General features: G+C 46.3%; 1 protein-coding gene across 1 annotated transcript in view; it reads right to left on the reverse strand.

Annotated features, from left to right (window-relative positions):
• LOC142803122 (3 beta-hydroxysteroid dehydrogenase/Delta 5-->4-isomerase-like) overlaps positions 1–25711 on the reverse strand; it is a 56674-nt gene extending 30963 nt beyond the window's left edge. The window contains exons 1-3 of the mRNA XM_075888225.1: positions 25512–25711; positions 5374–5522; positions 813–977 (exon numbers count right to left, since the gene is read on the reverse strand). Of these exons, the coding sequence (XP_075744340.1) occupies positions 813–977; positions 5374–5522; positions 25512–25711 (514 nt within the window). The remainder of the gene's footprint in view (positions 1–812; positions 978–5373; positions 5523–25511) is intronic.
• Between the last annotated feature and the right edge of the window lie 660 nt (positions 25712–26371).

Here is a 26371-nt window from a genome sequence, read left to right on the forward strand (position 1 = left end):
TCTTACATGACAAACATAATATAACTTCCATGTGAGAACCTATCAGTTATGTTTGCTATGCAGTCAGGTAACACAAAGCCAGTTTTGCACTATGTCTTGTGAACAAAACCACCGCAAGAGCAGCAAGACCATGAATTGTAAATGATGACATTCATGACGTACATATCATGGTTTTTATGTTATGAGTAGTCCCCAATGCTTGCCGTACGGTCATCGTATGCCATACCCGTATGGGTACATATTTCGTTATTCAAATGGCCAGCAAAGTTAGAAGTCATAGGTGGCTATATAGATAGATAGATAGATAGATAGATAGATAGATAGATAGATAGATAGATAGATAGATAGATAGATAGATAGATAGATAGATAGATAGATAGATAGATAGATAGATAGATAGATAGATAGATAGATAGATAGATAGATAGATAGATTGATAGGTAGGTAGGTAGGTAGGTAGGTAGGTAGGTAGGTAGGTAGGTAGGTAGGTAGGTAGGTAGGTAGGTAGGTAGGTAGGCAGGTAGGTAGGCAGGCAGGCAGGCAGGTAGGTAGGTAGGTAGGTAGGTAGGTAGGTAGGTAGGTAGGTAGGTAGGTAGGTAGGTAGGTAGGTAGGTAGGTAGGTAGGTAGGTAGATGCCGTCAAACTTGCACAAGTTCGCTAAGAAATGCTTCGCATTCAATAAGCCACAAACTGTCTTCAGAGGCTACATGAGACCGTGGCACTGTTTTGACCTTGTGTTTTCTTGTGAGAGGAAGACAGCGAGGCAGGATACTGTGGGAAATGTATGTCCGTGTGATTACTGCTGCACTCACCTTGGACGTTGACTTGTTCGAATGCCTCTGCATTTTCTACTACTGTTACAGGAATCAATGATGCGCAGTGGATAACTGCATCGGCGCCCCTGACGGCTTCCCGGACGGCTTGGGAATCGCACAAACTAGCCACCACGTGTTTAGTCTTCTTGGATATAGGGTGTCCTGCGAATCCAAATACCGTTATTCACCAAAACCGCGTCTATAGTAGAAGTCTGATGGTTCACCACGGTTCTGGATTATTTCTCGAAGTTACCTATTTTCGAATACATGCTTTTGAACATTCATTTTTTGTTTTTTCTTGCTTTTGCTCTTCGATAACACAGGGCTACTCATTTTCTGCCATCATATGTTATTAGATACGTAATGCCCTTGTCTTGTTCAAGCAGTATCAAATATTTTCACTCATGAAACAAAATGTACCTATATTTCATGAGTAATATCAAACAAAGCAAAAGCGGAATCTGCAAAAAAATTCATAAGTTTTATAATAATCAAAAAAGAAAAGATTACCGCTTTCCAGCTCGTGCAAGTACTACAACTTGCGAATGACAGCTGTTGTCACCGAGAGTAACAACCTCTTGATTTAAAGTATCAATAATAGACACATTTTCAGATATTGCTTCAAAGTAAATGACAATACCCACTAACTTTTAGCTATTTCTAGCTTAATTGTGTGAACAGGGTTCTGGAAACCTTGTTCACACTGTTCGCAAAAATATAATTCATCAAAAGGGAAGTGGGAGAACAGCACACTTTTGCTGCACGTCCGGCATCTATATTTACTGTGGCATTACTGTCTGCATAAAAGGTAGTTCAAGAAATATGTGTGTTGCGAAATCGAAAGCTTCAGCCTATGTGGTGCACATTGTGAGCAATAGTTATTAGTGCTTACAAAATTTTGATAATTCCGCAAGTGTACATGGTCATTTTCACAGTATATATGTGCGTCTCTTTGCCTTTTCCAGGTCAAAGGCTACGTTCGCGCGGAAGACTAAGGCTACGCTGAAATATTAAGCTTACTATAAAAATACTCTTCACAGAAAACATGGGTGACAGTGTTCTTTCTAGACGCTTTTGGCTGTAAGTACACCCTAGTTTACAGTGCTTGTTAGACTCCTATGGCACTCTTTATATTGCTGCTGCGGCTGCCAGACACCATATGTGTACATTGGGTTGAGAAAAAAAAAGGCTGGAGTGGCAGGCGGAGACGGATACATTCTCTCTAAGAACACCAGCAACTGCCCCGACCCCCTGATAATGCCGGCAGCTAATAGCTTGTGGGGGTGCTGACACCCCCCCCCCCCCTGTAAAGTTGTCTGCGCCGCGTGGCGCACGTGTCTCGCCCCAAGGCTTTATTTTGGTGGTGACCACCGCCAGGCGATAGATGGCGTTTGTTCGCTTTGAGTACCACTGTTGGTGGAGTGGTAGCGCCGGTGGTGGCCCCTGGCGGAAGGCAGGCCTTGGTGGTGGGCGAGCGTTGAGCGAGCTCTTCTGCGCGTGGCGGCGGCCGCGAACGGTTGTCTGTCGCGTGGGCCCCCCGGTGCTCGGCACCGCGGGCTTCGCGCCGGGGTCCCACGTGGAAGGTCAGGCGTTGGCGACGCCGCCTTGGGTATGTGTCAGTGTGTGGTGTGTGTTAGTGTGTATTTATCATGTTATTGTGTGTTTGTATGGTAGCCTGTTAATTGAAATTGTTGTATCATTCGGCGGACGATATCATCGTCTAAATTAGTTAATAAATGTATGTATGTTGTGTGCTTTGTACCGAGCGTGTCCACTGTGTCCGTTCACTTCAAGAGCGTGGCGTGGCGAGGCGCGCGTTCGTCGCGCCGAGACCCCACAAGCTACAGGCGAGAATGCTGTGCACCAGTGTTCCACACTGTTGGCACTTTGCGAATTACAGGTAAATACGTTTCAGCGACGTGATGCTTCTGGCACTTCGCTGAGACACACCTTACCATGCCCCTCTATGATGTTGGCACCGCCATATGTGTTGCAATACTAAAACAGAACGCTTAGCATACAGGCAAAGGCGGATTAAACGTGAAGAGTAACCTTTGCTATATCCCGAGCGCAAGAACAGCGCAGTTTACGAATAGGTGCTTTTGAAGTGCCAGTAGATATGTTTGTACGAACTTAAAAACTCCACCTTAATGTTTAGGTTAGTTAAAGAAAATTCTTTACTTCCGAATCCTTCTCAAAGCAACCTCTGGCGCGTGTGTCGTATCCAATGTAATTCTCCATATTGACCAGGCTTTCACAGTGATAGTTACTTTTACCATGAGCCGAACGCATCTATGAGTATCAATGTCGGGTTGATAGGCCAAGGCGGCCTTGCAATAATGAACTACTGGGAGAGGCTGCGGGCGTGCTTTAACCATAAAATCACAGGTCATCGTCACAAATTGCGTTCGACCAGCCTCCACCTCTCAATCTCAGAACGCCTTTTCTGACGAGAATTTTCAAAGAGAAATCAAAGATGATAGAGAAGATAACTCAAAATTTAGGCGCCGAGATGATTGCTGCCTTTTGCATGGATAAATACAGCCACACATAGACCCACTAAAAGTGACGCATGAAGGGACGTACGGACAAGTGAGGGTGAAACATTTGTCGTTTGGATTCTGGGTAAATTTTCCTACACATTCTTTGCCGAAGGACAACTCTGTCGCCAGGACACCGTACCATTATAGTCAAAAGGTACATTCGGTGAAGTGCAATGCCACTGCTTGTGGCGCACAAAACTTTCGTGAATCTTTCTATTCTTGTTCAGTTCAGTGATATTATTAATAATAAAATAGCCTCCTGCTAGACAGAAACTTACGTATTGCACACTACTAGAAGCATACTAAACTACAGAACTACCAAGTTGAAAGAGCCATACCGATGCCCCACTCCACTAAAATTAAGGCCTCCTATAAGCATACGTAATAGGTACTACCGGAATATGTTTCGTTTGCAACAGAAAGTTTTTACATGCTTCGTATGTCTGATCATTATTGACGGTAAGCACAGTTCTCTGCGACGCGGTGCATAAAAAAGTGTATACCAGATGGTAATGAGAGAACAAAATTACGCTTCATTTTTCATGGACAAAGGCTGTTAAAACTTTGATAACCTTTCGATTCCTAATAAAAGGCCAGCCCACATTGCACCACTTAAACTTTGTTGTCTGGAACATTGCAAACATATACGTCACTCAATTATTTTGTGCGGAAATAACACACAGGGCGTAATTAACCGTTGTATCAGAAATCACAGCCACTACTTCTAGTAAAATATTGCCCTATGCAGGAACACAGCTTACTACCATTTCGTGAGCATTTAGAATTGGTGTTCAAACAAACGTGAATACTAAAGAACCAGGGTATAAGCTCTAATCTGTTTTCTTTCACCGCACAAACAAGCTCGCTTATTTGTGTAGAAGGCCACAGCGATCACACCTTCGTAATATCGTAGTGCCGGGAGCCGCACGAATGCATCCACAAAAAACAATCATGTGCTCCGCTACAGTGCATTCTCTGTAGTCTTCGCCTCTAAATGACGTATTATCACAAATGGGAAATCATTGGACATATGGACTACGAAACTGCGTTTTCAATTTGCAGTCGTGTGGTTTTGGCCGCGCAGTTGTGTCGTCTGTCGCTGATTGTTTACTTCAACTATGTTTCGTGCCACCTGCAAATAACCGACACGAGAGACTGGCAGAAGAACTCTTGTGCGGCTGTTGACTGAACACCGATGACGTATTTGCTCACGTTGTAAGAGGTTGTGCATTACGAGGCAGTCATGACGACGGGCTACGCCGAACTGTCTGAGAGGCAAAGAACGCTGGAAAGGCTGAGAGAGACACCAAAAGCAGCCGAAACTGCCATATTCATATTGTCCCTTGTCTCTTCAATAACACAACAACTATTTGCGAAATTCTTGCAGCAGCATGTTCACATCCTGCATGTGCGCAGTAACCTCTTCATCACAAATTTCGGTCTGTGGTGCTGTTGACTGGCTGTTTAAGAACACCCTTTTCCCTGGTGCAGGGTAGCCAATCTCACGCGGGCCTGGTTAATTCCTTTGCCTTTTCTACTGTTGCTTTTTCTTTTGAGCTAATGTGTTGTACGGCTGTGGTTTTTGTGCGTGTTAGAAAAGGAGCATTGTAGTAGCATTTTAGCATGCCAATATAACTCATAATAATTTATACTTGTTCCTATTTTTAGCCTACTAAGTAGGATACGTAGGCAATATTTTTTTACAAAATTTGTGGTTTAATGAGGCACACCGTGCGTTCTAAACAAGCGGTCGTGATCGGGGACACATTTATCTAAATGTTCTCATGCCCTTCGCCACAGCCAATAATTCATATATCTATAATTCAAACAGCAGTCACTCCTGCCTCAGAACTTGTTGTCGAAAATGTAGTTCTCTTGCTTGGTGTATAGATGCATGTACATAAAGTGGTAAGACAGCAGCAATTTTTGGTTCGATGCATACTGGTGCAAAAAGTATGTAAATTTATGTGGTAAGCGAACTTGTCAGGCGGTGACATGCATGTGTAGCACTTTACCCATTCCGTTCTCGAAAGGCCTAATGTCGAAGAGGCGCACTTCCTGCACGACTGGGTGGCTTTGAAGTTCACGCACCACATGATGGCCAAGCAGTCCGCTCGAGCCCGTCACCAGTACAACTCGAATGGGCTGGCGGGTTGCACCGGTGCTGCAATAATTCAGAAAAAAAAATCGCACGCCTAATCACCCTTGAGAAGTAGGCAAACTTTTTGCTTTGTTTTCACATGACAACAAAAGGCCCTGCCTGCATTTAATGTTCTAGTAGACGACAATAGCGTGAACGTTAAATATAAGGATTAGACCCTACCACGGGTCTTAGAGCGACATAGACATGTTGATAGCAACCTAATTAAAAATATTTTTCTACCTTATTTGTCCGGCATTAAACAAACCAATAATAAATTATTTCCATTTTTTCGCTTCTTCATTTCTGGCGTTTAGATAGGCTAAGCTTGTAGTAAGCCGTGCAAGGCTTGAAACGGTGAAACTAAGAGCTTGAACATTAATCTGGTTGCTTCTAGGCTTTTGCTGAGAGATGCAGGTTGTTTCTAGATTGCTTCTGCTTCATTGCCATGACCATCATGCCATGACCAGCGCGTCATATTCGTCAAACCATCTTACCCTCCCATGCTAATTTTGGCTCACGCCATGTTAAGGGGGCGACCACGGGAGCACCCAAATGTAAGCGGCTAGATAGACAGATAGATAGATAGGTAAATACGCTCAATGTCGCCGAATCTCACTAAGAAATGCGTCGCATTTAAAAAAACGCGACATAGATATCTAAATTCCAGAGAAGAAAAATAGAGCACTGCAAAGAGGCATGCGTACGTCCTATTGATCTCATGTCATCGTTGACGTAGGCATTTCGTCGCTTCAGGGTCTTCTCGCAGCTACCGTTCCTCTATATTCCTCTAGCATACTCTCGTTGTACGCATTCGGGAACTTCGGCTCACTGTCATCCCTTCGCAGACACTTGCTGTGCAAACTGTTGCCTTCTTCTTTTTTTAGAGAGCAGGTAATGGCTAGCCAGGAATGCCCAATTGCAGTGGCGCATATCTGTTTCTGATTAGCAGGGCTAACGGTCACCTTTGAAATTTTAGCGGGCCAGTCGTGAGTGATGGGAGTTACCAAGTTTCTTATGTATATAGCCGCTTGATAAGATAATAAATTTCCGACAGACATCACACACATGTTACGGCTAGCTGAAACAGCTTTACTGTTACACACTTGGATGACGCTTGAGCTTCGTGTTCAAGATAAAAACGCGATAACGTTAATAAGCTTCGTGCGCGTCGTCACCTTGTTCATTTGTGATGCACAAAATTTCTTGTGAAAATCTTTATTAGAAAGAAAGTTGTCACTGTTCACAAAGTGTAGGATGCAAAAAATGATGTTTTATCAAAATTGACTCGAGTGATTTGAATCAAACGAACATATATAAAGAAATATTTAAAATGTCTGAAATTCACGAGAATATTACCTTCAGACATAATTTGAATGGGCAAGACCTCCTTTCCGGCGAGCTGAAGTACATGTTTTTTTTTTATTTTCACGCTTGTTTTCTGTTTCCAGCTGATTCTCATTCACGTGCATTACAGCAGGGCCACTCTTGATATTGCTACGTAGCTGACGTATCAGTGGTGAAAAAACGACAAAGAGGAAGTGGTCTGTCGGTTGTGCGTGCCGCTTCCATCTTAGTCGACGCCATACGCATCATTTTGAATATAGATTTTAAATAGACACCCCTCGTGTCATTTTTACGTAACATCTTTGTGGTGGACGTGCTGGGTACTTCCCCGTCTTCATCACGAAGCTCCGCAACGGCCGCATCATCATAGGTCCAACCATGTCACAGGTTGAACAACCATCGTCTTCGCCACCTGCCCCTACCGTGACTTCTACATACGTCGCTCTACCTCCTGCTCGTGATCTCGGTGTATTTTCCGGTCAGGATGGCGTTGACGTCGACAAATGGATCAACCGGTACGAATGGGTCAGCGCAAGCTATAGGTGGGACCCGACTCTCATGCTTCCCAATGTGCTTTTTTACCTCGATGGCCCACCGCGCGTGTGGTTCGAGACGCACGAAGCGGAGATTACGAGCTGAGACTCTTTTAAAGAAAAGATCCGCGACCTTTTTGGCGACACCATTGGGCGGCAGATCGCAGCGCGGAATCAACTGGTGGCCCGTGCACAGACGTCGACGGAGTCGTACGTCGCGTACATTCACGACGTCATCGCCCTATGCCGCCAGATTGACGAGCACATGAGTGAGTCGGAGAAAGTGGCCCATGTGCTGAAAGGCATAGCAGACGACGCATTTAATCTACTAGTTTACAACAACGTTGCCACCGTCGACGCCATAATTAAAGAGCGTCGGCGGTTCGAAGAAGCCAAGAGCCGCCGTATTACTCAGCGATTCACCCGGCTGCCCAACACGGCCGCGATCTCATCGTGTGAAGCCGCCCGCCAGTACCTCACGTATGACAACGTCACACGTATTGTTCGTCGGGAAATCGAAGCCGCCAGTCCGGCTCCTCTTCAGCCACCTGTTTTCGCAACGCTCGCCCCTGACCAACAACAGCCGTCAGTGGCGTTAATACAAGCTGTGGTGAGGCAGGAGTTTGCGAACCTCAGACTTCCATTAGCATGTCCCCTGACTCGCCCTGAAGTCCCGTCCTACTCCCGAGGACACGCTCGCCGTTCACCTCCAACAATGCCCTTCCACAATCCTTCGGAATGGCGAACACCCGACGACCGGCCTATTTGTTTTTCCTGCCACCAGCCTGGGCACGTTTCTCACTATTGCCGCCGCCGTTGGTCAAACCAACCACGTCAGACTTTCTCTACCTCGGCGCTCATGCATCCGACGACCCCTCGACGTTTAGACGCCACACCCTTCAATTTCTATTCGTCGTCGTCTTACGAGCCTTCCACTGACGCCTCTTTGCCCGGTAGCCGCTACCCTGACGCCCCTTCGTCCGGTCGCCGCAGCTCTCGCTCCCCGTTGCCGCTACGTCGCCAACCCCACTCTCCGCCACCTCGGCGCTTTTCCTCGCCGAGCTTCTCTGGACGACCGCAGCAGGAAAACTAAATATTGCAGCTTATAAAGATTAAGCTGCAATACCAATGACGGCCGAAAATCCTCTACTGACGCTTCCCATGCACCATAGCCTGCTTGAAGTTTAAGTCGACCATGTTGCTGTGACCGCCCTCATTGACACAGGTGCGCACCTGTCTATTATGAGCGTTTCTCTACGCTGCCGCTTACAAAAGAGTATGACGCCATCTACGACGCAGGCAATACGTGTTGCCGATGGCGGTACTGCACCAGTAATCGGAATGTGCACTGCTCGTGTCAGCATTGCCGGTCGTCACGCCGTGGTCCTTTTTGCCGTGCTAGCCTGCTGCCCTCATGGCCTCATACTTGGCCTCGATTTCCTTTCGGCACACTCGGCCTTAATTGATTGTTCGTCTGGTACCCTCAGCCTTGATCTACCAATCTTTGCCAACTACTCTGCAAAGCCCACCAGCCGCTTGAGCCCAACCACTTTCGTTCGCCTGCCACCTCGAGCAGTCACGTACGTGTCTTTTTCATCGACCCCTCCCGTTCCTGACGGTGATTATATCGTTACGCCAATTACTGACGTTCGGCTGACGCGCAGTGTTACTGTGCCCTATACCATCGCGACCATAGCGGATAACTGTGTGTTACTTCCGCTCCTTAACTTTGGTTTCACCCCTCAAGTGTTGCCTTGCCAGATGTCTCTAGCCCAGCTAACTGCCATAACAGAGGACGATGTCAGTGTTGTCACTGTATCTGCTCTTGATCGAAGCGCAGTCTCACGGTCACCCAGCTCAGACGATGGTATTTTTTGAAACATGATTGGACCGGAGCTGTCGCCTGACCAGGTTGACGCTCTCTGCCAAGTTTTGGCCTCATACAGTGACATCTTCGACACCGACGATTGTCCCTTGGGCCAGACTAAAATTGTCACTCACCGAATCAACACTGGTGACTCTGCGCCCATTCACCGTCGGCCGTACCGCGTGTCAGCGTCCCAGAGAAGTGATTCAGAAAGAAAGGCAAAAATGCTTACGAAAAACGTAATCGAACCATCAACGAGCCCTTGGGCATCTCTCGTGGTATTAGTAAAAAAGAAAGATGGCTCAAGGCGTTTCTGCGTTGATTATCGCCACCTCAACAAAATTACCAAAAAAGACGTGTACCCTCTACCACGCATTGACGATGCCCTTGATTGCCTCCGTGGCACCACGTTGTTTTCATCTCTCGACCTCCGATCTGGCTACTGGCGAATAGCTGTAGATGACATGGACCGAGAAAAGACCGCCTTCGTTACCCCTGACGGTTTTTACCAATTCAAGGTCATGCCATTCGGGCTCTGCAACGCGCCAGCGACCTTCGAGAGAATGATGGACACGCTCCTACAAGGATTTAAATGGTCGACATGTTTGTGTTACCTGGACGACGTGATCATTTTCTCACCTACCTTTGCAACCCACCTTGAACGCCTTTCGACCATTCTGTCCATATTTCGACGAGCCGGCCTTCAGCTCAATTCCTCCAACTGGCACTTCGGTCTTCGTCAGATTACCGTATTGGGTCACCTTGTTGACGCTGCCGGCGTACGGCCAGACCCGGCGAAAGTACGTGCTGTAACAAACTTCCCAGTCCCACGCTCTGTCCATGATGTTCGCAGTTTTGTGGGCCTCTGCTCCTACTTTCGCCGGTGCGTGAAAAACTTTGCGGCACTCGAACGGCCACTCACCGACCTTCTCAAACAAGACGTTTCATTTTCTTGGGGCCCTCCTCAAGCTGACGCCTTCTCTCAGCTAATTACCGCTCTAACGACACCTCCTATTCTTGCACATTTCGACCCCGATGCTCCCACAGAAGTGCGAACAGACGCGAGTGGTCACGGAATTGGTGCAGTTTTGGCGCCAATTCAGCGGGGCAACGACCGTGTAATCGCGTACGCGAGCCGTCTGCTTTCTAAGTCTGAACGCAATTATTCTATAACAGAACGGGAATGTCTCGCTCTTGTTTGGGCGGTTTCAAAATTTCGTCCTTACTTGTATGGCCGCCCTTTCCGTGTCATGACAGATCATCACACGCTGTGTTGGCTTTCTTCTCTGAAGGACCCCACTGGACGACTTGGTCGTTGGGCATTACGCCTACAGGAGTATTCCTACTCAGTTGCTTATAAGTCTGCACGTCTCCATCTGGACGCCGATTGCTTATCCCTCTACCCTGTTGATCAGCCCGACGAACCAGACATCGAGCCTAGCCTCAGCGTCATGTCAATGTCCCAGTTTCTTCAGATTGGTGATGAACAACGTCGTGATGCTTCTCTGCGACAACTTACTGACCGTCTCGAATCTGCTCCGAACGACACGTCACTTCGCATGTACGTCCTCCTGAATGGCACGCTGTACCGTCGTAGCCTCCAGCCAAATGGCCCTGAGCTCCTTCTTGTCGTGCCGAAAAATTTGCGTTCAACCGTGCTGCACGAGCTTCACGATGAACCAACTGCTGGTCATCTGGGTGTATCTCGGACGTACGACCGCGTGCGTCGCCGCTTCTTTTGGCGCGGTCTCGCCCGGTTCGTTCGCCGTTACGTGTCCTCCTGCGATAAATGCCAACGTAGGAAGCGACCTACTGCGCCCCCGGCAGGACTTCTTCAACCGATCTCCATCCCAACCGAACCTTTCTTCCGTGTTGGTATAGATCTTCTCGGTGCTTTTCCCGAGTCGAAATCGGGCAACAAGTGGGTCGCTGTTGCTATAGACTACGCGACTAGGTATGCCATCACTCGAGTGCTCCCCACCAGCACCGCTACTGACGTTGCGAACGTTTTGCTCCACGACGTCATCCTACACCATGGCGCTCCTCGCCAATTACTCACGGATCGTGGCCGCGCATTTTTGTCCCGTGTAATCGACGATCTTCTGCGCTCTTCCTCGACGCACCACAAGCTGACCACTTCCTACCATCCCCAAACAAATGGTCTTACCGAACGGCTAAATCGGACATGCTCGCGATGTATGTGTCCTCCGACCACCATGACTGGGACCTGGCGCTACCTCACGTGACCTTCGCGTGCAATTCTTCGCGCCACGACACCACTGGTTATTCACCCTTTTATTTGCTTTATGGCCGTGATCCGACGTTACCACTCGACACCATACTTCCAACCACTACAACGCCGTCAACCGAATATGCACGCGATGCTATTGCTCGTGCCGACCACGCACGTCAGATCGCCCGCTCTAGACTTTCGGCTTCGCAAGCCACCCAGAAAGTCATCTGCGACAGCCGGCATGCTGAGGTTGACTTCTCACCCGGTTCTCTTGTTCTCCTGTGGTGCCCAGTTCGTCGAGTTGACTTATCAGAGAAGTTATTGTCTCGCTACATGGGTCCTTACCGTATCATCTGCCAGGTAACCGACGTCACCTATGAGATTATTCCTGCATCTGAGACCACAAGCCTGCCTGCAACCACACCCAGTGATGTTGTGCACGTCAGCAGGCTAAAACCTTACCACCTGCCTAATGAAGACCGTAGTTAATATGCACCGAGACGGCGCTTTTACCGCCGGGGGGGGGGGGGTAATGCTACGCAGCTGACGTAGCGGTGAAAAGACGACAACGAGGAAGTGGTCTGTCAGTTGTGCGTGCTGCTTCCAACTTAGTCGACGCCATACGCATCATTTTGAATATAGATTTTAAATAGACACCCCTTGTGTCATTTTTACGTAACAATATTGATTTATCTTGCCTCGATGCTTCTTTTTGTCCTATTCTTTGCGATATTCGACAAGGTACTAAATCTTTCTTTTTGCAATGCCAGAATCAAGTGAGAGTTGTGTCAAAGCAAGAATAGCCCAGCGATGAAACGCGCAATATCTAACAACAGAATGTCCCGGATGTACAGGGATGCATGGATAAATTTTATTGGTTCATGTTAAAAGGGGCTGCAGCGCAAGCACGAAAGAGTTAAGGAAAAGCGCAACGGGAGTATTTTCGTGCTTGTGCTGCAACCTTTTTCAACATGTGCTTTAACGAACACCCCCAAATAACCGTTCTTCTTTATTCAGCTATTCGGAACGCTGAGGGCCACTCCCACGTCGGAAGAAAAGAACCAAGTCTCCCTGCTGCTTCGCGGGCCATCGGGACTGTTGTAACTGTTGTTCGAGTCCGCAGCTGGTAATAGCACTCTCCCGTTTGGACGGTGGGACGGCTTCATCACTGCTTAACGCAGGGAAATTTTGAAACAAATCGGTGCCACAAGTTATGGAAAGTAATTAGACAACACAGCAAAACGTAGTATGTTGAAAAAAGTATGACATTGCCGTCATTGTGGAATCAGAAAATTTGTTTCTCTTTCGAGCGTATCTTGGAGGGGTTGGGAAATTGTTATAAGTTGTGAATAAATTGATATAACTACACCATTCTTCTTTTTAAATGCTCTTGCACAGAAAATATTTTGAAATATTTTGAATAAAAAATGGTTTTTATTTAAAAAATCCGTTTTTAAGGTGGTGACCTTAATTAACTACGCATACCAAATGGGTCAAACCTTGTTTTCGGTTTTCCGTTTCAGCTTTTTCGCACCGGAGATCGAACATAAAACTCTTACCAGGCAACGACACAAGAATCTTAGAAAATGCTTATGAGCGCATGGGTTCGAGCACGTTGGTACACATTGATAAACTACTTCTTGCACAAATATTCTTTACAATCGATGGCACAGACACGTACTGGCACAAAATTTTAACTGAAATTGTGCAACTTAAAAAAGGCTCAATAAGTGTAATGCCATCCAAATGTGAGGCACAAAAAAGAACCAGCTAGTTATGTCAATACAAGTGGCCTATTTAGAGTGGTGTAGAAACGGTCAACCATCCCTTCCAAATGCGTCTCTATTGGACACTTCCCGCAGACAGATGCAGTACTACGCATAAGATGAGCTAACAAGAATCGGTAACAGTTCAACTTGTGCTGTTGGCTCAACTTTTCCTTTCCACCTAATTACAGACTGTGGCTTACAACCGCCTTTTCCTGTGAAATCATGCAGTGAAAATTCAATTCACTTATCAAGTAGATAAGATAGAAGACACAAAGTGAAAGATCGTTTACTTGATGAAGTAAATGTATATTAATTAGTGATGTGTTAGACAAGGCAAAGGTCACAGTAAGCAACAAAAAGCGTCATGTCTTAAGCCCGCGTATACACTGTAAATAACATAAGCCCATATGGATGTGAACGACCTGTTCTCAAGCGCAGGCCCCCATGGAGGTTTTATAAACTCTCTCCGGAGACAAGAATGGGTTTTTGGATGGATTTGGGAAAGTATTCATTAGCATTCATCGGTTAGCTTTTTCAGATAAATGTGAAAGTATATTTTTACATTCATTGAATGAAAAAAAGTAACGTCCGCAGCCATACCATGCGCAAGCGTATATTTGAATAAATTACTATCGAAGCACGTAAAACTGACGGCACGTATAAAAAGACTCACACAGCGTTTGCTTAATATTACTATACTCACACTGACCACGTCTCACTGCCCGCTCTGCACAACTACACCTCACTCGCCGGGCATATATACGCACCGTACTGTCACCTCTAAAATAGCTCGGGGAGAGACCCTTCTTTTACGAATAATTAAACACAAAACAATCACGGCGTAAGTAATTTGCGATAGCCCGATGGAAATCTTTTCAGACACATGCCTTCAGTCTCAAAACCTCCTGATATTCAGTGGTTTTTTAGATATAGCGAAACCTATTTATGAACTGGTACTGTCAAACGTGTTGAATTTGCATTTAGCAGTATTTTGTGCAAATCCATAAATTTGAATGAATCGTACGCAAAACCTGAGTGGCTGTGCGTGGACACTTCAACGGCGCACATTCAGAAGCACCAGCGAATAACCGAGATGCCGCTGCTACCGCGCTCTTCCGTTAGACCTCTCTTAGGAGGTCGGCACGGCTACACGATGAATGAGAGCTGGCGATCACAAAAATATTCCTGCTCTTCGGTTTTTATCGTCGATATATTTCACACGCACAAAAGTAGGCCTCTTCTAGTAACAAATTTTAAGCTATATATCAATTGGCTCAAACGAATGAGAGCCCCTTTACGAGGGCCCTCTCAGATAATGCGGCTTACCGATTCCCATTTGGTTTCCAATCACAGATTACAAAGCTGCACCTTCTACAGCCATAGCTGAGTCTCTGGTTAAGTGATCGCAAGAAGACTCTTGCTGAACACTGCGCGCACTGGTAGTAGGAGTTGTCAGGGAACAAAAACTCCCTATACCTCCCACGTACGTGCTCTCGCATGCTAATCGCACCACCTTTTGTTTCTGATTTGTGCTTCAGTGCATCAAAGAAAAAAAAGGTGTGTTCACAGCAGTTCCGGCATCAAACATACTTTTCTTTATACCGATTGCAAAAAAGGCCATCGTCTTTGAAATCGCATCATCAAGCGGGAAATTATATATTCGGCAGAGTGGAAGATGCGTCAATATCCATCTTAGGGAGCATGAACGATCACCATCAGACACCAAACCATTTTCAATGTCCGCCCATTGTAAACATTCCGGTTGCCCTCCATTCTTAGCTGACACTAAGATACCGTCCTGTCATAAACAACAGTTAACAAGAGAAGTCATTAAAGCGTTCCACAACTGACGGAAAGAAGAAAAATGTATCGGCGTACCTTATATCACGCTAAGGGATGCGGAATATGAATACCTGAGCGCAACCTCCACATGTTAAGCAGAATGATGATCAGTTTTCATTTCAGTTTTTTTTCTTGTCTATATTCGCGTGTTTTTTTGTTGTTGTTAATAAATTTCAGTTGCAAGTCGGTGCCCGTGTTGTGCACATCTTTTTATTCTTAGTCATTGTATCTGAGTACGCTGTTAAAATCAAGATGAATACGCGCCAACTTGCTCAAGTTTCAAGTCTCATGACTGCATGCCACGCTCCTAGGGAAGACAGGCTCAAGGTTACTCAGCGCCGTTCACCGTCCTAGTGGGAAGAGGGCAAACCTCCGGTCGCTCGGACTGGCTGCGCTTGCTGGGTTTTCCCATTGCACGCACGGAAAGCTTGTTCCTTGGTGCGCTTATTTCGCATTTTGAACGCTGTGTCCAGCGCTGCTTCGTCATTCTGGAAAGCAGGCACGCGCTGCTGCTGCATTGTAAGCTGCTACAAAAGTTTAAACAAGACAAAGACCTAAAAACTGCCCATCAAGTTCTACCGTTTCAAATGCAAACAGTGCGAGAACAAAGGCGTCAAGAGTAGAAAATGGCAGTTCGCCAATACTCCGTGGTCTCGTTACTCCAAACATTTTTTGTCGTGAACAGTACTAAACACTCTTATTTAACTTAGAGAAACGCGATGGCCGGCCTCATTTTAAAAGAAAACGTGTTTGTAAACTGAAACTAAAGCAATTATACGACCACTGTACATTTCACGATTGGGCTCTGGCTTTCAGAAACAAACGTTGGTGGTGCGAAAGTGGTGAAGCTTCCTAGCTTAACACACTTAAAATACCGTACTGCGAGCCCTAAAAGTGTTTTATTCAGCTGATGGCTGCAGATTTTTCGTCGCTGCTCAGCGTAAACAGATTTGTGCTGCTGGTTTGAGCTAAGCGTTTATACGTACAGGTCTTGCAAGCAACACCCACCAATAAGTTTGCATAATGAGGTGTTGTGATGCTAGGATCGAAGCCATGAGTTTGATTTCCGCATACGCCAGCTGCATTTCCACGGGAGTGAAACTCTGTAACAGTGCTCTCAGTTTTCGGTGCAAGAATGATATACAGGGCATTTCGGTATTGCATATTGAATCGTATGGTGGTATGATGCTCATTGTACACGTAAGCGCCGCTCGGTGTGTGTGCACACTCTGTCCGTTGTAGTCGCACGTTATACAATTCAAATAGATTTAGGTGCACGCTAAAAAATCCTAAGGTGGCGGGAATCAATCTGGAGTCTCAAAGCACAGCGTGCTTTTTATTGATATAATGATTTTTGCATATAATATATTATGTCTTTGCATGTGCCTGAGCCGCGGGCAATCTACAGCTGCCGCTAAGAAAATGAGTTGAAAAGAACGAACCAAAGCAGATATTAAATTTCGTGAAATTCGAAGCGGTTATCAGGGGCAAATCTCGGCGTAACTAAAGACATTCTCGATCCTAGTGGGTATTGAGAGATATGCCGACGACCAAGCGATCTGTCAAAACAACCTAATCGACATTCGGATCGGTGAACATGCTGCGTGGTCAGGCGTGGTTATTGTACGAGATGAAACATGTACTGCAAAAACATGCATGGTTGAAATGAACAATAAATACTTTTTTTGTACGCATCATTAGACTTTTAAAGGAGCTGCAAGAATCAAAGGTGCCATTGAACTTACAATACGACCTTGTTAACATGTGATGAAAAGCACGGCAATAGTGAAAATCTTATGAAACTGAGCACAGTGCATTGAAATGGTGCCAGGGAATGAACAGGGCAGCCGTAAGTTTGGTCTCTCCACACTGTCTTCCTGATAAATTGAAAGCCGCGTAACAAACTTTGCATTCAAGCAATCAAAATTAGAAATATACAAATGCACGCGAAAGCGTGTTGATAGTTTGCAGAAAGCTTCGAGAAGACAGGAATGCCGCAGCAAATGCGCGTTTTACCGGTAACATACGATTACAATTCACGCCGTCCCCTCACTTTTAATGTGATCGAAATACAGCTGTTCACCATTGACATTCACAAAGCACTCGCTGAAAGACATCGTGCTTGACTTGCTTGGTCGCGCAAAGGTTGTTAATGAATCACTCTCGGTTCTGATAAGACTCACGCGGTTAAACCATTTTTATGATTTCTTGAAACTTTCGGAGCAAGTCACAGATGATGCTGTACGTGGAGGGCGACCAGATAACGACGCGTGCAGAGCGCATGAACGTGCTGAGATAGCGCAGGCAGAAGGCGGGAGCGGGGTACCGAGCGACCGGCTTTTGCTAGAAAGGCGGTGAAACGCACGTGACGCAGCGCCCCCTGGCCGAGGTTCGGAGGCCCATAGCATGATCGCGGCCATTTCGCTAGCTGCACATATACGAAAATCGGGACCACGTGACGTGAATGGCCTACGAACACAAATGCCAGACGCAAGCATGATAATCATGTCAGGGAAGTCATGCACAGCATAATTTACGTCTGCCTCATAGCGTTATGCTAATTTTAAAGTGACCTATCCACCTTCCTCATTTGTGCTTTGCATACCATCGATATTAACTGTACGTGGGATCTGTGAAGTTTTTTGCGTGAATTCTTCATTGCGATAAATGTTCTGTGAGATTTTAGGGATCGAGTGCGTATGCTAAACTTGTGAGATTACGTAGACCCTGAATGAATAAGTTTGCCGAGTAAATGAAGCGCAAAAGCAAATTAGCTTTCAAGAAACTCTTTTGAAAACCTTCTCTGCTTTTTCGAAAGTAATAATAAAATCATGAGCTAAAAAATTGGCAGATCCTACGTACCTTGGGAATAGATGTTAAGCAAAGTGTGGGAGGGAATAAGACTGCGTTGTATTTTTGAAATGAGGGACAGTTTATGCAAAGAGGCTAAATTTGTCTACAAATATTGCACGTACAGTTACATGTTGAATAGAGAGGTGTTCATAAAACCAGCTGTGTGCACTTGAGCAAGGCGGCCAAAAGCAACATGATTAGTGATAGTGACACCAGAAACAATACGCTTACATGAATTGCTGGTGTTCACGACGATGCGAAGTATGCGGACACTGCTACATAAATCAGCTTCAGCGCATGACACCTGTTTCAGAAGGACCAGAGAGACCGCAGAACCGATACGTCTTCGGTTGGTTGTTGACAACACAGAAATACAAAAAAATATGCAGAGCGTGCCCCTGGCTACTTCTTCTTCCTCGCCTCCGAGCTCCATCTTCAATCTGTTTTCTACATCTTCCCGCCGGCCACATTCAACCGAAGCAACCTTCGAGCGAATACAACAGTTGAATCGGCCTCTTGACTAATTTTCCTTCAGGTGTAAGAAGCAAGCATGTTCTCACTAGTCCATCTTTGCCTGGGAAAATCTTTTCGATCTTGCAGAGTTTCCACTGAGTTCTTTTTCGCGCTCCTCCAAGGAGAAGTGCATCCCCTTCTTGTACATTTGCGTGACGCTCTGTTTTTCTGCTGGCACACTTAAGCTCCCTCAGGTACTCCTTTTTCCATCTGGTCCACCATGTTATCATTGCCTGTTTTCTTGCGCTCCAGTAATTCAGCAAACTGTATTCTTCGAGTCTGTTTTCCAAATGTCATGATCTACATTTCATGGTCCCGCAGCTCTTGCGGTGGTTTCGTCCCCATGGAATGTTGCAAAACTGGTATGGTATGGCATGATTGCATGGCGACCAAAAGCGCCAGACTCTAACATAAAAATCATGACATGCGTATCATATAACAACATGACTACATGCCACGCTCATGATGCGCTGGCGGCAGTATCTCTAGCTTCACTTATACCACATTTGGTATTAAGAGACGTGAATGAATGACAAAGGTATGATACTGGTGCAAACATGATAAACATGAGACACGTGTCATGTAACAACATGACTACATGCTACACTTGTGATGCGCTCACCACCGTTTGACTAGCCTCACATGTACCAAAATTGGTATTACATAACGCGAACGCATGACATAGGTAAGTGACACATCCAAACATGATAATCTCCACATACGTGTCATGTAACAAGATGACTACATGCCACACTCGCGATGCGCTCGCGGCCGTTTAGCAAGCAATAAATAAACCAAATTTGCTATTACGTGACGTCAATGGATGACGAAGGTATGTGACTGGTGCAAACATGATAATCAAGAGATGCGTGTCACGTCAGAACATTACTACATGCTACAGTCAAGGCGCCAATACATTTCGACGTGACTCGGTATGCGTGCTCACCAGCGTTCATTTCGTCGCGTCACGCAGTCGTGGCCTTGCCAGGCGCTTATCCGGCCATATACTCTCAGGCGCGCGCCGCACTGCGTTTTTTGACGCATGCGCGTTGCAACGCATCCAGCGTAGCTCTGCCACGAAAATTAGCAGTGTTGTCTGGGTAACGCATGGGCGCGAAACGCAGCATGTCGCATTTTGCGCTGGTTGCCGTCGGGCCGCGCCGATATACGCTAGTCGCGTCGGTCGTGCCTGGCGTCTGACTATAGTGTTCTCGCGTTTCGCTAACGTAGCGTCACTGTGCCCAGCGTGGAAGCGCGTCAACACTGCATTGGAGTATATTGGGCCCTTCACAATGCGCTCGTGGTCGTTCTGCTAGTTCCACATATAACAAATTTCGTGTTACGTGACGTCAATGTATGACGAAATATATGACTGGTGCAAACATGATAATCCGAACACGCTTGTCATGTAAGAACATGACAACATACCACGCTCATAGCGTGATCGTGGCCGTTTCACTGGCCCCAAATATACTAAATTTGGTATCACTTGACATGAATAGATGATGAAGGAAAATGACACATCCATACATCATAATCATGACGCGGAAGTCATGTACGGCATCATTTACCTCCACCTCGTAACGTTGCGCTGATTTTAAAGTGCATATCAACCTTTCTTATTCGAGTTTCGCATATCATCGATTTCCACTGTACGTGGGATCTGCGATTTTTGTGTAGTTGGCACATGTTTATCTTGTAAATATATTTATTTTTGTGTCAGCGTGTTCACAAATGGTCTCGCTTGGATGGATGGATGGATGGGTGGATGGGTGGATGGATGGATGGATGGATGGATGGATGTATGGGTGGATGGATGGATGGATGGATGGATGGATGGATGGATGGATGGATGGATGGATGGATGGATGGATGGATGGATGGATGGATGGATGGATGGATGGATGGATGGATGAATGGATGGATGGATGGATAGATGGATGGATGGATGGATGGAAATAACTTTATTTATACGTCCTGTACAGGGTGTAGCCACCTGCCTGGCAAATCCCACGTTGGGACTGGGAGGTCAAGCCTCCTAGCCCTGTGATGGGCGTACTGGACAGCCAGGACTTGGGGGATATGGTCGTGAGACTTTATCATTCCTGTAAACTGTTCCCGGGAAATGCCACGGCCAAGCGATTCACATTCCCAGAGCATATGATCAAGCGTGCATACTTCTTTCTTACATGCCTTGCAAACAACATCCATATCTTTTATATCGTACTATTCTTTTACCTGTGCCGGTGAATAATAAGACTGTGTCTGTAATTGTCTAAGTGTGACCGCTTGTGCTCTGTTTAGTCTACTGTGAGGGGGTACAAACTCTCTCATCCCCAGGTAGTTATGCTTAGTAATTTTATTATATGTCATGGGCGTATCCCGTTGTACATTTTCGAATCCAGCAGAATCAAAGCCACGTGTAAAAGCGTCCCGGTCCGTAAGTTTGCGGGCAACGCTGTTGGCCGAATCATTTGGATTCATGGGAATGTCATCGAGTGATCCAAGGTGCGCTGGGAACCAATATATGTAATGTGTATCAATGGCCTATTTACTAATAATAATTAGAACTGCTTGTGGTGTGATCCTGCCCCTGCTGAAGACTCTGATGGCTGGTTTTGAGTCACTGTATATCTCGGTGTATCCATCATCCGTCAGGGCCAACGCGATAGCGACCTGTTCAGCGACTTCTGGTTTGGAAGTGTAAACTGTGGCGCAGTTGGTACACCTGTTCTGGTGGTCAACTACTACCGCGGAGAACTTATTTCGGTCTTCATATGAGGCTGAGTCGACAAAGCAAGCCCCGCTGCCTCCTTTATCCAACTTTTTTAATAAAACCTTAGCCCGGGCTACCCTTCTGGCGACGTTGAATGTTGGGTGCATATTTCTTGGCAACGGGGCAACGACAATGCTCTCAGCAAAGTCCTGTGGTATGTTGGTGTACGTCTCCTGGTCTATGACAGGGTTGATCATGATTCTATTGACGATCCATCTCCCCGTGCAAGTGGTAGAGAGTCTTGCTATTTGTGACCTTTCTTGAGCCTCCGCAATTTCTCTAGTCGTGTTGTGTACCCCTAACTTGAGCACTTTTTGAGTGCTGGTGCGAAGCGGGAGACCCAGTGCACTCTTGATGACTTTCTTGATCACCGCATCGAGCTTCTTTAGTTGGGTTTGTGTCCAGTTATACATAGAAGCTGCATATGAAATACGACATAGCACGAAAGATTTGATCAACCTAATAAGATTGTCCTCTTTCATGCCTTTTTGTCTCCCTGCAAGTCGTCTGATCATCCGGTATGGATTATCTGTCTTGAAGATAATTTTCTTGAGCGCCATGTGATTCGTGCCATTTGCATCTATAAAAAAGCCCAGTACCCTCATTGTGTCCACTGTGGGTATATTTAACCCGTTTTCGGTCAATATATGTATGTCACTTTCGGATAGTGACTTCCAGCTCTTAGGTCTCCCCCCTTTCTCTTTTCTGTAAAGTAGTAACTCCGGTGTCTGTGGGGAGCACCTGAGACCAGTGGGCCTCAAGTATTCCTCCACTGTCTGCACCGCTTCTGTGAGTGCATCTTGTACCTGTCCTTCACTACCACCAGCACACCATACAGTAAGGTCATCAGCATAGATGGTGTGGTGAATATTGCTGATATTGCTCAGTTTCCTACATAGGCCGATCATGCACAAGTTGAAGAGGACGAGAGAGATCACCGAGCTTTGAAGGGTTCCACGATCACCGAGTTGAACCACGTCTGAGTTGGTGTCTCCTACCCTTAACCTCGCCGTACGTGCCCCTAAGACAGATTTTATGTAATTATGCATTTTCGATCCAAGTCCAATTTCCTCTCTTGTTTGAAGGATGTATTTGTGCCTAATGTTGTCGAATGCTTTCTCCATGTCTAGTCCGAGGATGGCTTTGGTATCTCTAGTGTATCCGTCTAGAATGTCGTGTTTAACATGCTTCACAGCATCCTGAGTAGATAGTGAGGATATGATGCCTAACATATTGTAGGTGTATCTGTTGTTGTCCACCAAGAAATCCTTAAGCCTGTTGAGGATTGCATGCTCGGCAACTTTTCCTACACATGATGTTAGCGTTATTGGTCGCAAGTTCTTCTGACTTGGAGGTTTACCCGGTTTTGGTATTAGTATGACTTGAGAAAGTTTCCATTCATCTGGAACTTCACCCGAATTCCATGCTTCGTTAAAAAAATCAGTCAGTGATTCTTTAGAGGGCTCGTCGAAATTGCTGAGTGAGTTGTTGGTGAAACCATCTGGGCCAGGGACAGATTTTCAGTTTAACTCACTCAACATCCTTCTGATTTCAGATAAAGTGAAGGGTCGATCCAGTTCCGGCTGAGGGGCTCCCCGGTATTCCGATCGTGAAAATCGTTCTGGCTCTTTAGCGACTGGTAGGTATTTGTCTATGAGTTGTTTAGTAACTGTTTCAATGTCTTGACTTTTAAGGGCTGTGTGTATGGCACGGGCAAGGCAGTGTCTCTGGTTGGACCGGGTGCCTTGCTCGTATAGGAGGTGCTTAATAAGTTTCCATGCTTTGTCGTTCCTGATCTGCCCATCAATCGTTTCACAAAAGTCATCCCACTGCTGCTTACATAGGTTGGTGCAGTGCAGTTCGATTTGTTTATTCAGTTCTGCTATTTTCTTCCTTAGTCTACGATTCAGTCGTTGAGTCCGCCATTTTTTAGTAATGGCCTGCTTTGCTTCAATTAAGTGGGCTAGTTTAGAATCCATGGCCTTGACGTTAGCGTCAGTGAGAAGCTTTCTGGAGGCCGATTTGATATCATTCCTGATGGATTCGCACCACTCTTTGAGGCTTGGTTTGGTAGCACTTGGTTCGCTTTGCGTTCTAATTCTGCGAAAGACATCCCAATCAACAACATCGAATTCTCGAGTGCGGTCTTTCTCAACCTCCAGCGTAACCTCGAGAACACAGTGATCACTGCCGAAGTTATGACCGGTATTTGTCCATATAGGATGTTCTATGTTGTTGACAAAGGTTAGGTCGGGTGTGGTGTCTCTACAGACAGAATTGCCGATTATTGTGGGATACCCTTTATCCGTAATCAATATCAGGTCTTGCTCGTAAGCATGATGCCATAGATTCCTGCCTTTGGGGTTTGTCGCAATATATCCCCAGAGTTCATGAGCAGCGTTGAAGTCCCCCAATATGATTAGAGGCCTATCTTCCGCGAGTTTCGTAGCTTTCTCGAAAATTATCTGGAACTGTTGCTTGTAGTGCTTCGGGTTACTGTAAATGTTGAGGACAAATAAGCTGTTGCATCTTTCATTTTCGTATGAGACCGGCACTAATACCTCCACCATGAGATACTCTAAATTCTTGTCCCGAATGCCTAGATCGTGAGAGATGTGCGTCAGCTGCCTATTTACAAACACATATAAGCCATATAAGCCTATAAACACATATAAACACATTTTACCATAGTTTTTGCACTCTATAGCTCTATATCCAGTGAGCGTGGCGTATCCGTACTCAGATTCTTGGAGTGCTAATATATCCGGCTTAGATTGTAGTGATCTGAGATATTGCTGGAGTGTGGCACGTTTGTTGTTGTACCCCCCGCAATTACATTGCCACACTCGAAATTCTCTTTTAGTGTGGGGCATATTGGATATTCGTATATCCTGCCTGGAGAATAATGGGGGCTGCGAGGAACGATGGTCCACGCTGCACTTTGTTTTTGCCGGACATACTCATCACTTCAAGAGTTTTCACTCTTTCACAAAATGCCTTAAGCCCTTCCCTAGGATCATTTATAGTACTCTGCATTTGTCCCACACTCATCGTCAACTGTGAGACGCTGTCCATGATAATTTTCATTTTATATGCAAATGAGGCTAGTGTTTGTTTCATTTCCTCATTGTGAGTTTCAGTATTCTTGAGCTTACTTTCGACGGCTCTGCGCTTAGCCGACATGGCCCCATCTCCCACAGGCACGGGAACTGGTGTTTTCTTTGGCGTGTTTTTGTTCTCGGCCTGCTTGATTTCACCTAAAAGTTTTTTCATTGCTGCTAATTCTGTAGGCATATTTTTGTTGATTTCCCTTAGTTCTTCATTTTCTTTCTTAAGCCTCTCTATTTCCCTACTTTGCTCTGGGGGTGGGTCGCAAAGCATGACACTTACCGGTTCGGTTCGCACACCATCGGCCCAGGCAAGTCGTTTGTTGTCGGAAGATTGTCCTCTGGTAGATGGCGTCTTGTCCGTCCTTGCCAATCCCTTGACTTTGTCGGCCCACGTGGAACCAGTGCCTCCTTCGGATTCTGTGTTGATCAATAGACTCCGATTCCCAGACCTCACCATAGATTTGGACCTGGATACACTCCTTTTTCTCAATCTAGATACACTCCTTCCTTTGGATTGGGAGCGATTTCGAGACCTGGACCTGCCGCGAGATGCTGCTGTTGGCTTCGAGTAGTCCAATGGAGCTGATGCCGTGGAGTGCAGCTCGTATGAGTGCTGATTCAACGGATTGTCGGCTTGTTCCTTTTCACCGTTGGCTGCCATTGCTCTTTCACTACTTCTTCTTCTGACAACGTATGGAATTGTGTAACGCTGTCTGCACATCTTGTCCGCCGTGGGGTGTGGACCACCGCAAAGTTCACATCTGGGTTGGCACTTGTGTTCCTTTATCACGTTTCTTTCGCCACGTCTCTACACACGGTCTCTTCCGGGGTGGGCACACGTCAGCTCTGTGACCGAGCCGGCGACAAGCATAACATATATTGATCTTTTTCTTGTAGAGTGAACACTTCACTAGGATTGGACCATACCTGACGAAATTTGGAACCCTGTAACCGTCGAAGGCGATGATCACCGTGCCGGTATTCTTAATTCTTTTAGCCGCGAGCGCCAAGTGGTTTCTTGGGTTGACAATATTTCTCTCAAGCTGCGCCGGCCCGTCAGCGATGTCGATGTTTCTTATCACTTCTTTGCACGTGTCGTCTGGTGCAGCGTCATAGGCGTTGATCTCCTAACTGCAACCGCCCAGGTCTATTGATCTTCTTCTCACGTACCTCTCAGCATTTTCCCGCTCTGGTGTACTCGCCACCATTATGTTCTGGCTGACGTTGGGGCAGATGATGTCTGACGCTGTCTGATCCGAGCCCAACCCTGCAGCTTCTATGATAGCTTTGCCTACCTTGGTGGAACCCATCTTGCTAAAATTGATGCCGCCAAGTGCTCGTAGGATAATCTGGAAGTGATCCTTAGGCATGTAGGGTATGCGGGACGCCCTTGTGACTCTGTTCTTGACCTGATTGCCTTTCTCAAATGTTCTAGACGCCGCGTCCGTGCTAGGCCCAGCTCGGGCTGAGTCCCCGTTAACAGCGGACTTGGTCGACATTCACTTGCAAACTGCTGCTTGCCACCCGTACTCTTCGGTACACTCTTCGGGAGATATTCTCTTCCCGTCCATCACTACTTGCATGTCGAACGCGCGGGCACTCACCCCCGACAAACGCCACTTGGCGCGCGTCCGTGTGGCGTTGACCCGGCTCGGCATAGGCCTACCTCAAGAACGGCGTCGTTGGCACAAAAAGTCTCGTAAAATGACGAAAAGTTCACCCACCGCAGAAAATTGATGTAGCCTTGTTCTCCTCGATGTTATGCGTCGATCAATGTAATCCATTCCGTGACACACATTGATTAACTGGCGGTAACAGATACTGAGAGCGGGAGCCGCTATTTTCCTTCCTCACTTTTCGGCGCCTGCGGCGTCCCCTCCTGGTCTCGCTTATTCTTGATGACTATTGCGTCATCGGCTTATTCACGAACCTACACGAGAGCGTGTTAGATAAAATGGCCTCATGACAGCATCAGGACATAAGCAGCTAAATAGATAGATCGACAAATAGACATTTAGGCGCCGACAGTG

The sequence above is a fragment of the Rhipicephalus microplus genome, chromosome 3, assembly GCF_043290135.1.
Source record: "Rhipicephalus microplus isolate Deutch F79 chromosome 3, USDA_Rmic, whole genome shotgun sequence".
NCBI lineage: Eukaryota > Metazoa > Arthropoda > Arachnida > Ixodida > Ixodidae > Rhipicephalus > Rhipicephalus microplus.